General features: G+C 42.3%; 1 protein-coding gene across 1 annotated transcript in view; it reads right to left on the bottom strand.

Annotated features, from left to right (window-relative positions):
- PGAP6 (post-GPI attachment to proteins 6) overlaps positions 1 to 16,153 on the bottom strand; it is an 84,453-nt gene that overhangs the window by 50,655 nt on the left and 17,645 nt on the right. Inside the window, exons 2-3 of the mRNA XM_077449485.1 lie at positions 5,028 to 5,205; positions 4,743 to 4,950 (exon numbers count right to left, since the gene is read on the bottom strand). Coding sequence (XP_077305611.1) covers positions 4,743 to 4,950; positions 5,028 to 5,205 — 386 coding nt within the window. The remainder of the gene's footprint in view (positions 1 to 4,742; positions 4,951 to 5,027; positions 5,206 to 16,153) is intronic.

Genomic DNA, 16,153 nt, shown 5'->3' with positions numbered 1-16,153 from the left:
TGCCCACCCACAAGCAGGTATGTGTAGGGGTATGTTGCTGACACCCATTAGAACTGAAGTGATGGGTGGCACAGTGGTGTAGTGGTTAGCACTCACACCTAGCAGTAAGAAGAGTCGCTGGTTCAAATCCCAACCACGACACTACCTGCCTGGAGTTTGCATGTTCTCCCTGTGCCTGCGTGGGTTTCCTCCGGGTACTTTGGTTTCCTCCCACACTCCTAAGACATGCAGGTTGATTAATTGGCTTCTGTCCAAAATTGACCCTAGTATATGATTGGGGCTCCTTGAGGGTAGGGACCAATGTGAGTGTGCAATGTACAGGGATATGGACAATTGTAGACACACACTCAGGTTGAACTGGATGGACTGGTGTCTTTATTCAACTTTACTAACTATGTAACTATACAGGGAGACTTGGATAAGCTCCAAATCAATATTTACGCAATTGCTGTTTTTACATGAGGTCAGTAATAGATATTTGTGCACAGGTTTTACATATTGTTGTGGGTGAGGTTTGTTATCCACAAATGACTGAATCAAGAGGATTGCCATTTAAAAAGATAACAGGCGTGTTGGTCAGGTAGCCCTGAGGAAGAAGGCTTGGTCCTTAAAATGTGTCAGCAAGGTGCATACCTTAAGCATTGAATACGTGCTCATTAAACAGGACAAACAGTTACATAGTAGGTGAGGTCGAAATAAGACACAAATAAGACACAAGTCCAACCTATGTGTGTGATTTAAATTAAAGAACTCCTGTATCCAGTGGGCAGAACAGGTCCTACGTTGGATGAATTTAATGAGATACGCAGTTTTAGGAAGTTCCTTTGCGCACATAAGAGAATACTATAAAGACATATTCAGTAAAACGATGTATCACATGATGCTGGCGCGCCATTTGTTACATTTTCTATAGATAGAAAGGAATTTGTTGGAAAAACGGATGTAGAGCCTTGCTAGTCATCCGTATCCGTGAGACCTGGCCAACCTGGCCATAGCCACCCAAGCTTTTAGACCTTGTATGTACGACCATCTGCAAAGCTTTCGGTAAGCACTGAGCAGCTTTCTTGAAGCCTCCAAAAGCATCCACCAGCTATGTTGCAGGGATGTTAAACCAATCCCAACTATATGACATTTAATGTGTTATAGTTTATCATAAACAATACTATAGGCCATAATGATGTCCTGCATCTCAGAGCATCTGCCATGCGTGCCATCTTCAAGGGTATTTTTTTTTTTTCCTCTGTCATCTGGAGGAAGAGAGGAGGGTTTTTGTAACGAAGCACATCCTCATGCCTGAGTTGAGGCCAGACGGATTCCAGAAGTGAATGCATGCTACATGAATCACCTGCCCTTACTCAACATGGCCACAGCTAGAAATGCTAGGGGGCATTTTTCAAATGATTTCTCAACAAAATAAAGCATGGAGACATGAATGGGTGAGCGAGTTTGTCTTCTTGGCTATTAAAAATGAATTAAAATAGTTGGTTTCCACCACTACTGTATATAATATAGAGATATAGATAGATATATATATATATATATATATCTATCTATTTATTACACACACACCACACACACACACACACACACACACACACACACACATACATACACACACACACACATGCGATATTGTATTTAAAGTTTATTAAAAAATTACATTTCCTTTTCAATCTGAAAAATGCAATGCAACCTGGAGGTGTTCTGTACATGGTTGGCGTATACCCCACCCCAAAAAAAAAAAATTCCTGCTTGTGTGTTTGGCTCTCCAATTTTCCCAGAAGTCTGCGCTAATATGAAAGTCAGATTTTGGGCATCCACTGCAACAAAAATTTCATTTTTGGTGAGATACACCACCCCCCCCCCCCCAAAGGCAAATCAAGTCTAAAAGGGATGCAGTCACCTTCCTCATTAGAGCCCCGCAAGTGCAGCAGCTGATTGAGAATTATAATATCACTCCCATTAGCTTCACTGTGAATAAAGCTGTTTTTTTTTCAGAACAAAAAGGTAGGAATCTGCAACAAAGTTTGTTAAAATCCTTGCAATGTACAGAAATCACCCCAAGGGGAATGTTTTTTTTTTCTCAACAAGTGTGGAGTTACTCTTAACATCTTAAGACCCCTTTCACACCAGGGCATTTTGCAGGCGCTATAGCGTTAGAAATAGCGCCTGCAAAACACCCTAAAGAAGCTGCACCATTGTTTGTAGTGTGAAAGCCCCGAGGGCTTTCACACTACAGCGGTGCGCTGGCAGGACGTCAGAAAAAAGTCCTGCCAGCAGCTTCTTTGGAGCGGTGAAGGAGCGGTGCGTTTACCACTCCTCCACCGCTGCTCCCCATTGAAATCAATGGGGCAGCGCTGTAATGCCGCCGGCAAAACGCTGCTATTGTCGGCGGTTTTAACCCTTTCGCGGCCGCTAGCGGGGGTAAAAGCGCCCCGCTAGCGGCTGAAATGCGCCGCAAATCCGGCGGTAAAACGCCGCTAAAATAGCGGCGTTTTACCGCCGACGCAAGGTGCGGTGTGGTGTGAAATGGGTATAAAAGCTTATATGAAATTATACTGCCTGGGTTTAGATCTACTTTTAATCTTTATGGGACTGATGGTTGTTAATTAAAAAAAATAAATGGAAAATAGATTTTCATCCCCTCTCACTGTAAAGTGTAGGTCTAGTCCTACATGATTCCATTTCAATAGAAATCAATAGATGTCTCTATTCACACTAAACAGCGTGGATGGGGGAATCTGCAGTGACAGCTATTGCATTCCGACAGCCGCCAACACATTTTTTTTTTTCATACAACAACTTGGATTTTTCAATCAAAGCCTGTTGACCCAGGGGGGACGGGTGGGGGGCTGACAGGGCCACCCACATGGGTCAGATTTCATCGCCTTTAGGAAGGATTGGCGGAAATTCAAGTCGTATTTGGCTTGCAGATGTAAATCCTAACAATTAACTTCTTCTTTTCTCCCTTTTGATCTCTATGCAGGATTTGATATGCATCTGACTTCCTTCTGACCAGCTTTTGCATTCACATTGTCTTCAATGGGGAAAAAAAAAAAAAAAAGTCAACAAATGCCTGTGTATACAAGCCCAAGGTTTACCTACAAGATTTGTCCTTGTGATGTCTCCTATTTTATGCAAATCCTTGACAGGCAATACTGAGCCCTGGTTTCATTTGCCTACATTAATTATAAATCAGTACTGGAATACAAATCTGTCCTACACATAAAAAACAGGAGCAAAAATCTAATCTCACTTAAAAACAAACACAGGTTCATGGGGCGGCCATATTTGCTCATTGCATTTTGCAGGCTCTGCTTCCTGGTCCATGACTGTGCTTTATTGTTCTTATCACCAAGTCCATAGGGGAGTCAGTTTCTTCAGTCAACCAGCCGGTTGAACGAAAAAAAAAAACTGATTTGATTACGCCATCCAAACACTCGTTGTTAATGGAGGCGTCCTCTCCACGCCACCGGCACAATACACTGATCAATGTTGTATAGCCTGCAGCAGAGCCACCAAAGAAAATCCAACAGGGCCCATACATGGATCAAAGTCTCATTGAGGGCCAGTTCACAAAAGATGCAGTCCAGTGCTTTTTTTTTCCTGAATCAAAAGCACATGGACAGTGGACTATATGAGTTCCAATGGCCTAGATCACACCAGGTGTGATCAGTTTGAGAGCAGAAAAAAAAAAATTAGATGTTTTCTGCACAGAACGGTAGTGGAATGCATCAAAAACACACCGGAACGCATCTAAATGAATTACAGCAAAAAAAAAAAAAAAACACCACCCAGGAAGCAGAAAAGTAACAAATAAAAATAAATGAAAAAAAAAAAAACACATTGAAAAAGCATCATAAACGTATTCGCATTCTTTTGAGTCCTGATTAGAATTAGCTTGCCTATGTTACGCCCTTTATTACCATAAAAGTACAATTGGAATTTTAATGCAATACCTACGTAATCATGTGTATAAAAACCTTCAGTTGTGTCAAAATAAAACAGAACAGTTATTTGGAAAGATGCGGAGTGTATCTTTTGCGTCTGTTCCCTACTGCAGTAGTTCTTATTAATTTGGAACCAATAATCTGCTGCCTAGGAACCCAACAGCAGCTTTGGGTCCTTACTCTGGCTTACGCAGCCACATCCAGTGAATTCTGTCCAAGGCGCAGCTTGGGTTAAGGGTCCCTCATTTCTCTCCCCCCCCCCCCCCTTTGGCTCTCATCTGGTGCCGCTTGTTTTTCTAACTACAATAGTGGCTCATCATACTATAGATACCTCCTGCCACAGGGTGTCTCTGCCTCCATGACTAATCCCAGGTTGTGGAGCAAAAGCAAAATGCATTGGAGAGTGTGGCTGGGACGGAGATAGGAGGAGGCTGCTGTCATCTCTCTGATGCATAGGTTTGCTCGGTGTGCAGTTTGCTGAAGTCCACCGCCTAACACTACACATGGCGTTTGATCTTTAAGTGATGTCTGTCTTTTCTTAAACAAAAAGGAAACAGTGTGATCTGCCAAGCTTAGCACATCACTATGCTGATCCACTCAGCCGGATCAGCCCTTAATCTTAACTGGCAAATACCATATCAAAAATGTAACATTACATTAGTCACAACTGCCAGCTGCAGTACGGAAATTCCAAATTCATATGTTAGAAGAAGCCCTGACACATAGGACAATGTAAACATTTAGGGTCCTGGCCCTCTGCCTATCTTTTATTCACTGTACATTCGAACTGACCTGAATTTCGATCTTCTCCGAGTCTTTGGGCAGATGGGCAGCGATGAACCAGTCACCAGGGGTGGGGTTGGTAACATTTAAGTAGATGTTACTTTGCAGGGCGTTCTGGAAACTCAACGTCCGGTTATAGGAGAATGGCACTGAGGTGTTGACCGCAAAGCTGTAGCCCAAAGGGTTAATCACTGGCGGGGCTCCGTATCGGAAATGCCTGGGAGATGGAACAAATTTGCTTTATTGCGTCCGCTGAACAAATGCTGAGAGAATTACAAAAACAGCAAGACTTACGCCGTGACCTCCACGTTCTCACACCCAGCTCCTTTTCCTCGAGTGGCCATCAGGGTCCACCTGAGCAGGACCGTGTCTGAAGGAACTTGGAATCGGAACAGCCGTGCATTGCCATACCAGTTGTAGAAAGACAATCGCTGAGGACCTTGGGCGTAGATCTCCGACACATATGAAAGATCTAGAACAAAAGAACAAAACACAAGTGATGTACAGGCTTTTTTCAACAGGTGAAAATAAAAAATAATATAGCACCACCCAAAAGTGATGGGCCTTTTCACACCATGTCCATTGAGCTGAGTTTTTGGCACACAACCACACATGTATGGTATGAACAAGGAACATAGAAGATAATGGTTTTCTACAATTCTGTTCACATCATTCATGTATGGGGGCAAGCAGAAAAACACACCCGAGTTAGGCTTCATGTGCACTTGCCCGTCATGCGCATCTGAAGTCCTTTTGTTTTTGTTTGGTTCTTGAAGTTTTAAACCCAAGTATCCTTGCTGTGGGGAGTCTGTGTCCCTGGTTATTGGAGTTTGACTGCAAAACCTTTTTTTTGCAAGTTGATTTTTTCCTTTTTACTGTTGGAGATTCATTCTCATTTTGTGATATATAAATTGACCCCATTACCCTTTATGTTATTGTAGCTGGTCCTTGAATGGCCTCTACGGTCACCTGTAGCTCTTGGCTTACGTTTGCAGACATTCTGACCCATTTTGTTGATTATAGCATACAATATTTCGAGACTAGGGCGAGTAAGGATGTCTTCGAACTGAATGTGCACATGTATGTGAATATTTACACATTCTGGAAAATACATTTTTAAAAGTTTAAATAAATGTTTATTATATCTTTTTATACCATGATTTCTGACATGATTGTTATATGTAGATTTTCTTTTAATAGAAGGCTTGTACCTCAAATGGACAGCATCCCCTGAGGAAGCCCAGAATGTGGGTGAAACATGTTGGGATTTCCATCTTAAAGTGCTGTATCCATAAAAAAACTGTGTTCCATGTACTTGCCACAATTGTTTTTAAACAAATTTTTAATCTGTGTCTACATAAACTATATATTTTTGATATCCTTGAGATCACTGTACCTGACTCGCACTTTAAAATTCCCATAAAATCTCCCTATATCTAGCAATAGCACATGTTTACAGATTACTACCCCCATTATAGCTTCAAGTACAGCTTTCTACCCTTATTAGAGCTCTCCCCACCCCTGGGTAAATCTCCTTCCCCCAGTACAGACCTTACCCAGTACAGATATCGCTCCCAGGCTAAATCTCCTTCCCAAGTACAGATACACACCCCCCCCCGGGTAAATATCCTTCCCTCAGTATAGTTCCCCCCCCAGTACAGATCTCTCCCCACCCCAGGGGTAAACCCCCCCCCCCCCCCCCCAAGTACAGTCCTTAAGCAGTTTACCTCTCCCCCAGTACAGATGTCTCCCCAGGGTAAAGCTCCCCCCCCCCCCCCAGGACAGCCCTCCCAGTATAAAATTTCCTTTCCCCAGTACAAAGCCCCCCTCCCCAGGACAGCTGTCCTACCAGTACAGATCACATCTGCCCTCTCCCAAATAATTCACTTATTGGACCAAGCAGTTCATCGTGTGTCCTCACCCCACTGAATCACATGACCCGAGCAGAGATGGCACTAAGGAGGGCCTTCCTCCCTCTGAACTGCCTAGCTCAATCTCTCAGAACAGCTGGGCCAACACAGACAGTCCCAGAAGAGGAAAGTTCTATGATGTGCAAGTAGAAGGGGGGCCGTGCTAGGGAATTGACCGTTAATGGTTTTCTTCATTACTTTAAATTCATAAAAACAGATGAAAAATCTTCCATTCGGGCTGCGTAATAGCACCTGGGCTGGGCATACACGGGTCAAAATTATTTTATTTTTTTTCCCCCGATCATTCAGCATGCGGTAAAAAAAAATAAAAAAAGTGAAAGGATTACCCCATTCACACAAGCGAGGTAAATGGAGGAATCCTCCCTGCTGTGTTATTATATTCTGGCAGTGGGCACTCTTATGCTGTCAGAATACACCGATCACCTGATACAACCAATTGGCTGCAGTGCTGATCAAAAAAGGAAAAAAATTGTTCAACAAGCCCCTTCATGGAGAAGACTTTTTTAATTTTTTTAAAATTGACTTCTCATGAACAGCCATAGATGGATCGAAATTTGTAAGGTCCTAACAGTGATCCTGATACCCATGATAAATATATATGTACCTGGCAGCCCTGGTTAGATTACTTCCCATCAACACAACTGCCTATGTGCTTCCTGGAACTGTAATGTAGAACGGCGTGTTAATATCTCCGCAGCGAGCCTCCAAGACAGGGATGGCCTCCTCCTAACCCCACCCCCCCCCCTTTATCTTTTCATCTGTATCTCCTGATGCTTTCCGTCACGGAAATTGGCATTTTGCTTACAAGCAGGAGTGGTACTTTTTTTTTATTTTTATTTTTTTATTTAATACACATTATTGCTTAACGTTTAATATTTGCGGAAAAAGAAAATCCTTTTGAATCCGTACTGGTTTTCGTACAATCTTCTTGCACTGTGTCATTGTCTATGTCTCTTATAGTTTCTAACAAAATGCAAGTGAAAAAGATTTGTTCGTTCCCTGTTGAACCAGCTGAGTGTTGATCCATCTATTGGCAGTTTATCTACGTAACATTTATACCTAAAATAACGAAGGCGTGTTATAAACGTCATCCTACAGACTGGTCACACGCAACCAAGAGAAAGTCACAAGGCAAAAAAGGTGCCAAGAATGTAATAATGGAAAAACAGAAATAACAGAGTGTTATCAGTATAAAAGTCGAAGGATACAATAAAAACACCCCTTGTTAAACATACAGTTTGAGCAAGTGTGATAAAAAGGTAACAGGACAATAGGCCAAGGTAGGACAAAACACACAGAGTGCTATATCCAACCCAACGATCGTCAGGAAAGACCTTCAATCACCAGTATGCAAAATACTAAATTACCAAATTTAGCATTTCCCAATCTTTTTATCCCAGAGGAACCCTTTAAATAAAATGTTCAATACTTGGTCAACCCCTGCTTAAAGCGGGAGTCCGCCGGGACTCCGCGTTTTTATTTTTTTTTAAAAAGCCAGCAGCTACAAATACTGCAGCTGCTGACTTTTAAAATAGTGACACTTACCCGCCCAGCGCGCCCGCGTTGTCGGCACCCAAAGCCGATCTCTCGATCGTCTCTCGGGTGCTGCCGCCGCCATCTTGGGTATGGGAATCAGGAAGTGGAGCCTTTCGGCTTAAATTTCCCGGTTCCCTACTGCGCATGCGCGAGTCGCGCTGCGCAATGAGGATGGACCCGCTGCCTCTGGGAGCTGTGTGTTTCCCAGCAGGCAGCGGGGGACTTTCGGAAAGGGGCGTAATCTATGCCCCTTTCCGCAGATAGCTATCCAGGAAGTGGGTGCAGATACCTGTACTGTACAGGTACCTGCACCCCCCTCCCCCCTGAAAGGTGCCAATTGTGGCGCCGGAGGGGGGGGGAGGATTCCAATGAGCGGAAGGTCCACTTTAGGGTGGACCTCCGCTTTAAACCAACTGATTGGTGGTCAGTAAGAATGCTCCTTACCAGGATGGACAAAAATATATATATATTTTCATGCTGAACTAAATTATTAAATGCCTCTTAAATAGAAAATTATATTTAGATTTTTACTCCAAAAGAATTTTATTACAATAAATTTGCTTAAAAAAAAATTCTTATACACACACACACACACACACACACACATAATAAAAATTATATTATATGTATTGTGTGTGTCATATATACACACACATTTTTATTATTTCAGCCTTTTTTTGTTTGATTTTTTTTATCAAAATTTATTTTAATAAAATGCTTTTGGAGTAAAAATCTATCTAAAGATAGTCTTCTATTTAAGAGACATTAATAATTTAGTTTATTCAGCATGAAATTAAGCTTATTTTATTTAGCGTGAGGCTGTATATTCTGCAATATTTACATTTTTGGTAAACCCATTCAATGAATCCAAGCTCCGCAAGCGGAGATAACATGCACTGCATTGATGCATTCACACAATTTCACAGTAACCATGAGATAAAACACAGCTCAGGAATATTCCTTTATCCCATTGTTATGGAAATGTATGTACACTACAAACTGTATGATTGAAGAGAAGTGCATCTGTACCAGGCTCTAAATATGAGGAGGAAGGACAAGCAGTAAAAATGAAAGTGAAACCTTCTAAGCAGCTTATAAACCTTGTGATCTTTCTGCACATAGCTTAAAGTGCTTTATTCCTCCCTTGAGGAGCAAAATGGCAGCAGGCCATAAAGGAGACCCAGTTTTGGAACAATTACCAACCTGACAGTTTATTACTGTAAATAGGAAACCTTCATTTTGTTTGCAAATATCAAAGATTCTAACTACCAGCAAGAATGAGTCCTTACATTTAAAGAGCACCTGTCATTTCAGCTCCATCCTGGCAGGCCAGTGAGAAGCACGCCCCTTACACCGGTGGCCAGTGAGAAGCACGCCCCTTACACCGGTGGCCAGTGAGAAGCACGCCCCTTACATTGGTGGCCAGTGAGAAGCACGCCCCTTACATTGGTGGCCAGTGAGAAGCACGCCCCTTACATTGGTGGCCAGTGAGAAGCACGCCCCTTACATTGTGGCCAGTGAGAAGCACGCCCCTTACATTGGTGGCCAGTGAGAAGCATGCACTTTATATGTGTGGTCAGTGGGAAGAATGGCCCTTACATTTGTGGTCAGTGAGAGGAACGTTCCTTAAATCAGTGGGAAGATTGCTACTTTCATTGGTGGTCAGTGGGAAGACTGCTCCTTCCATTGGTGGCCATTTGGAAGAATGCTCCCTATATTACTGGCCAGTGGACAGAACCATGTAGCTATCATCAAATGGGAGGTCAGTCAGCGCCTACTCAAGGGACCTCTGGAGGAACAATAGGGTTTCATGGAACCTTGGTTGAGAAGGGCTACCCCAATTCAATTCAATTGACTAGAAAACGATTTTACAGGATGGATTAGACGTAATTATACTGAAAGAATATTAGTGATCTCGTTGAAATGGACAGAAAAACAGGAACCCCATCAAGCAATGCACAGTTACTGGACTTTCTGCCATTTTTATTTCTATCTTTGTTTAACTCAATTGCCCAGAATTTGATCCAAAATAGTGGATTATACATTCTATTTTTTCTTATGGAAAAATATAACTAAAAATGAAGATGAAATGATCAAGTTGCTACAGGTATGACCAGCATAAGAATGCCCCAAACCAGCTACAGGTCATCCCTGGATGCCACCAATTTCAGAGGAATAACAGTAGTCAGGCATGTTCTAGCCAGTACAACATATCCTATCACCAAAAGATGGCAGGGTGCTGATCCAGTTGGAATAGTTTGGAGCAACCAGCGAGTTTCACAAAAAAAAAAAAAAAAAAAAATGGAATCCCAATTCTTCTTGGTCTAACATTCAGGTTTTATAACAAAAAGGGCTGGAAGTGTCCCTATGGCCCAACCCGACCTTCTGGGGCAGTGCACTTTTTTTTTTATTTTTCTTCCTATAATTCAATAGCACAATACAGACTATTTATAAGCTATTTATGTTGTAGAAAACAAATGCTCCCAAAATTAGATTTGTAGTCTAGGATACAGCCCTTCCTCTCCACTAACAATGTTTCTGCATTCCATGCTAAAAGAAGAGATGAAGATGAAGAGGAATATATCTATAGATATATATTATTGCTCCTTTAAAAAAAAAAAAAAAAAAAAAAAAGATATAGATGGATTATATTTTATATATATATATATATATAATCTTTTTTTTTTTTTTTAAATCACACATACACATGAAATAAATAACGAAAATGTAATACGTGCTTTAACCACTTGACCTCCAGAAGGTTTTACCCCCTTCATGACAAGCCGATTTTTAGCTATTCAGCACTGTTCTACTTTAACTGGTAATTGGGCAGTCATGCAACACTGTACGCATTTCTATTCCGCCCTCCTAACACACACACACATATACATATATATATATATATATATATATATATATATATATATATATATATATATATATATATATATATATATATATATATATATATATATATATATATATATATATATATATATATATATATATATATATATATATATATATATATATTAAAAAAAATAATTACCCGAAAGTGGAATTATCCTTTAGCCCAGGTTCACACTGCTCCAACATGAAAGAATGTTTATTTTTGTTTTTACATATAGAACTTTTTTTGGTGGTATTTGATAACCACTTTTTTTATTTTATTTTTTTAGTATATAAACAAATATATATAAAAAAAAAAAAAAAATCAAAATTTTCTACAGTTATAAAACATAGCCAATAAAAGCAAACTTCTTCATAGAATTTAGGCCAAAATGTATTCTGCTACATGTCTACGAGAAAGAAAAATCCCAATAATTGTATAGTATTTGGTTTGTGTGAAAGTTATAGTGCCTACAAAACTATGGTATTGGACTGAATGAATGAAATACTTGTATAGCGCACAATGCGAACTGAATCGCCTCTAGGCGCTGTGGCGAGCTTTGATCATCTGCTAGAAGAGGAAGGTCTTGAGTTTTTTTCCTAAAAGCCAGGTGATTTTCTTCCAGGCGGATGTTGATTGGTAGAGCATTCCATAGCCGAGGCCCTTGGACAGCGAATCTCCGTCCCCTTGGATTTATACCGGGCTTTGGGCACGAGGAGGAGGTTTTTTGTTGGCTGATCGAAGACTGCGGTTTGGTGTGTAATGATTTATTTTCTCCATTAGGTATTGCGGAGCTTTCTCTATGCACGCATTTGTGGGTGAGGCAAAGGGTCTTGAACGTGATCCGATTTTTTACGGTTAGCCAATGTAAGCTCCTCAGCAAAGGAGAGATGGATTCCCAGGGTTTTTTTCCTGTTATCAGCCTTGCCGCTGTGTTTTGGATCAGTTGTAATCGCGCAAGTTGATATTGTGGTAATCTTTGGGATAAAAGGGATGAGTCTGCGAAGCATGCGCAGCAGATGGTGAGATCCACTGACTACTGCTCCTATTTGTGCATCCATTGACATTTGTGCGTCTAAAATAACCCCGAGACTCTTCGCTTTGGTCTTTGGGGAGATAGTCTGCCCAAAGACGGTTGGTGGAGAACTGGACTGGAATGGACAGTACTGGAAGTTTACATCACATTTCTAGCGTGACTGTCTAATAGTGTGGCGGGCAATCAGGGACCAGCGCTAACTGACACTGGCTAGGAGGGATACTAGCTGACACTGACGTCGTTAGTGACACGAATACAGTGATCAGTGATGATACTGTACCAATGACACTGGTTGAGTGACAGGGGTGATCAAGAGCGCAAAGGGTTGTGTTCCCAACAAAGTGTATGAACTCTGAACTAGAAGTGAGATCAGGAAGCAAAACTAGCCAGGTCTGGCTAACACACAGACCCCCTCTATCAATTGCAGCCTCACTGTGCCTATCAAAAGGCAGCCATTGTGCCCATCAAATGAAGCCACTTTTGCCCACACCCCACTCGTGGCTCTGGCAGCACCCAACCCCCATCCCGCACATCTATGGCAACAGCACCCCCCCCCCCCCCCGTGAGCGTGGGTCTGGCTGCACCGAACCCACCCCCACCCCTCCCGCAAGTGCGGCTCTGGCAGAGGGGACTTACCGCAGCAGCTCCTCCAGCGTGTCTTCTCCACTCCTCTTTCTAAGCGGCAGGCAGCCAATAGGGTGGCCTAGCACTTTGGCCAATCCGGCATCCTGAAAGGGGCCAAGCGCATGTATGGTGGTGGCGGGGGGGGGGGGTGGCACCCATGCACCCACAGTGCGTGGGCTGCCACAGAAAATAACTCAGTACAAGCAACAGCTCCATGGCTGGCTTACCCATGACGATCTGGATCAGGAATTTGAACATGCTTGAGCTAATCACTAATGTATAAAAGAAGAATTAACAGAGCACCAACGCACTTCTGCCAGCAAGGACGACTATGACACTTGAGTCCATCCGTGTGCCATATCAAGTCATAGGCTTCACGTTTCTCACATTACGTGTTCTATAGACACAAGGCCTCTATTGTCCACCATCTGCTTTGCATGGTTAATGACGGGAGTTCACAGTACAAGATAACACACCGTTCCTCTGCCAAGAGGTGCCGACGTCCTGTACCGGATGTGGGTTTAAAGGGATTAATATGAATTTCTTTATTCTTCCAAGTCTGATGATGAACGGCGCTTTGCGGCGAGATTACATGTGGCAACCTTTCAGATGAAAGACCAAAATCCATAAATCGTAGAACAGTGGAAACATGATATCAGATGCTTTATGTATACAATGCTTCATTTTCTTAGTGTGGCCATTTTATGTGGATAAAATTCAACGATAAAAAAAAAAAAAAAAAAAAATGTAAATTAATAAAATCTGATTTTTTTCCAATTTAAATCTTTTTTTTTGATTTTTATCAAATTTTAATAAAAACGCTTTTTGAGCAAGATCGAAACATAAATTTTCACATTAGGATACATTAATTTTGTTCATTCAGCATGAAATGGTGCTTAGTTTATGTAGCATACGGCTATATATTCTGCAATAGTTACATTTTTGGTAAACCCATTCAATGAATCCAAGCTCTGCAAGCTGAGATAACATGCACTGCATTGATGCATTCACACAATGTCACAGTAACCACGAGATAAAATAAAGTTCAGGAATATTCCTTTATCCCATTGTTTTGCAAATCTATGTACACTACAAACTGTATGATTGAATCGGTTCTGATATTGCTGTTTTACTAACCTGACAGCTTATTATTCTAAATGGGAAACTTTCATTTTGTGTGCAAATATTAAAGATTCTAACTACCAGCAAGAACAAGTCCTTACATTTAAAGAGCACCTGTCATTTCAGATCCATCATGGCAGTGCCTGTTAGCGGGCATCCACTCACCTGCTGCTGCGCCGCGCCCCTCACCTTGTTGTGTCACTGCCGCATCCCCAGCCGTCCCATTAAAGTGAACGGGACTGTCGGAGAGTCAACAGCGGGTCAGAGGACAGAGATGCGGACAGAGATGACGACAGTTGCTCTTTAAAAATTATGATTTAAATCAAGCCCTTTTACTAGCGATTTAAATCAAATCCACTCTGCACACACACACTACAGTTTGATAGCACAATCTCTGGACAATCTCATTTCACTATAAAACAAAATTGGTAATTTGGGTACACAGACCTATCAACCAATCAATTTCTACCCACGACCTCTGAAGCCAGGTCATCCCAGACATACCCCCAACCTGATTGCACCAGCTTTTAGGGCCATTTCACACAGGTGGCCAGGGGGTGGTAATATCAGGTGGCTAAGGTTTTACTGTCCCTCAGCTACACCCTGAATCCTAACATTAGGATGACAGGTTTGTACACATGCGGTGGTGGCAGCATTTTTTATTTGCACCGCAGAGTTTGCCCACTGAGATCATTGGGGCCACACCACAGTGCTTGGCTCACAGTTGTGGCACACTTCCATAATGTAAAACCGCCATTTGCCAAATGTAACCTCTTCGCGCTGGTGCCTCCCAGCCCTTTAGGAGGTTTATGAAGGTATAAGATCACGTGACCAGTCACGATTGGCTGACACAGCGCTCACATGATCCAAAAACGCCCAGTTGCAAGCAGCCATAAGAAGCTTTCGTTAGGCGCCGGTAACTGTCGGGAGTGCACTCTTGGCACGGCTCTAGTGACAACTTCACACAAATATGTGTCTCTCAGCAAGAAGGACCAGGCGCCGCATATTTGCGTGTGGCCAGCGCCAAGGGGTTAAAAAGTGTTACAGTAATGTAGGATACAGGAGGAAGGCCTGGGAGTGGCAGAGAAGACACACTGCTGGGGACAGCTAGGGATTGAAGCCAAGTAATGCTGCAAAAAATGTTTTTTTTTTGTTGTTTTTACAGTCACAATAAAGAAAAAAACAAAACAAAAAAAAAAACCCTCAAGTTCCACTTTTAGGCCCCTTTTCACACAGGCAGCAGTGTCCACCATCCTTGAAAAAATGATCCACAGCGGATTACTTTTCAGAGGGCAATAGAGCAGCCATTTCCAGGTGTACAGTAGGCAAATTTGCCACCTTCTAAATGTTGTTTTTTTTTTTTACATTTTTCCCCTCAATATTTGAATTAAAGCCTATCAAAACCCAAAACTGAAATTAATTATATTGCAGGTAGCCTGAAACCACTACTCGCCGATCCTAGCATGGATGTATGTGTGTGAAAGCCTCAGTGAATGCCGCCTCGTTGGGCCACAACCCCTGACATGTTTCTTGATCAAGCCCCTGGTGGGTGGGGCAAAACACGTCGGGGGGCATGGTCCGAGGAGCGGCATGGAATAAGACTTTCACATGTATACAATTATACTAGGATTGGCTATAGTGAGCGGTGGTTTCAAGCTAACGTGTTGATTGCTCACTGGATGAGTTTTTCTTATGCTGGCATCCCTATTATCCTGAGTGCTAATGTGGCTCTATTCCTCAGCCTGGAGCGGCACCACCAAGTGCTCATGGCCTTATTGTGAATATATTGCAGCTAACCAGATGTGGTGGCCACTGGGTTATGGTGCCATCTTTGTGTCAACAAATCAAGATCTCCACTGCGTTCTTCAATGAAGATCAGAGAACTAAGGAACCTGCAGGCAGGCCATGGGCCAACCAACAAGCAGGAGGGCTTGAGCCTCAAACACCAGTCCTGGCGTTTGCTCTGGTCATCAGGGAACCAGCAGTTGCCTATGCAGAAAACCAGCGGAGGTGAGTGCTACCAGAGATCTGGGACAGGGTGACCAAAATAAAGACATTCTACAGGTCCTCACAAAACAGGACTTTCCTTTCCTATGAGCGAGGCTATTCATGCATATATAAAAAACATATTACCTGCAAATGACCTGCGAATCATCACGTAAGATGTCCCTAAAACTCACATAAAACTCGCTCAGCAGGATGTCAGACTTTTATTGTTTTCCCCCAACAATCCGGCTCGTTCCAAGGTCTACGTCTGATGAAAGGAGCGGGCAGGCAGTTA

This window comes from Lithobates pipiens, unplaced genomic scaffold (assembly GCF_037356315.1).
Source record: "Lithobates pipiens isolate NorthernLeopardFrog02 unplaced genomic scaffold, aLitPip1_a1.2 Scaffold_22, whole genome shotgun sequence".
Lineage (NCBI taxonomy): Eukaryota > Metazoa > Chordata > Amphibia > Anura > Ranidae > Lithobates > Lithobates pipiens.
Note: the sequence above shows the minus strand (reverse complement) of the source record. Positions and strands in the feature narration are given on the sequence as shown.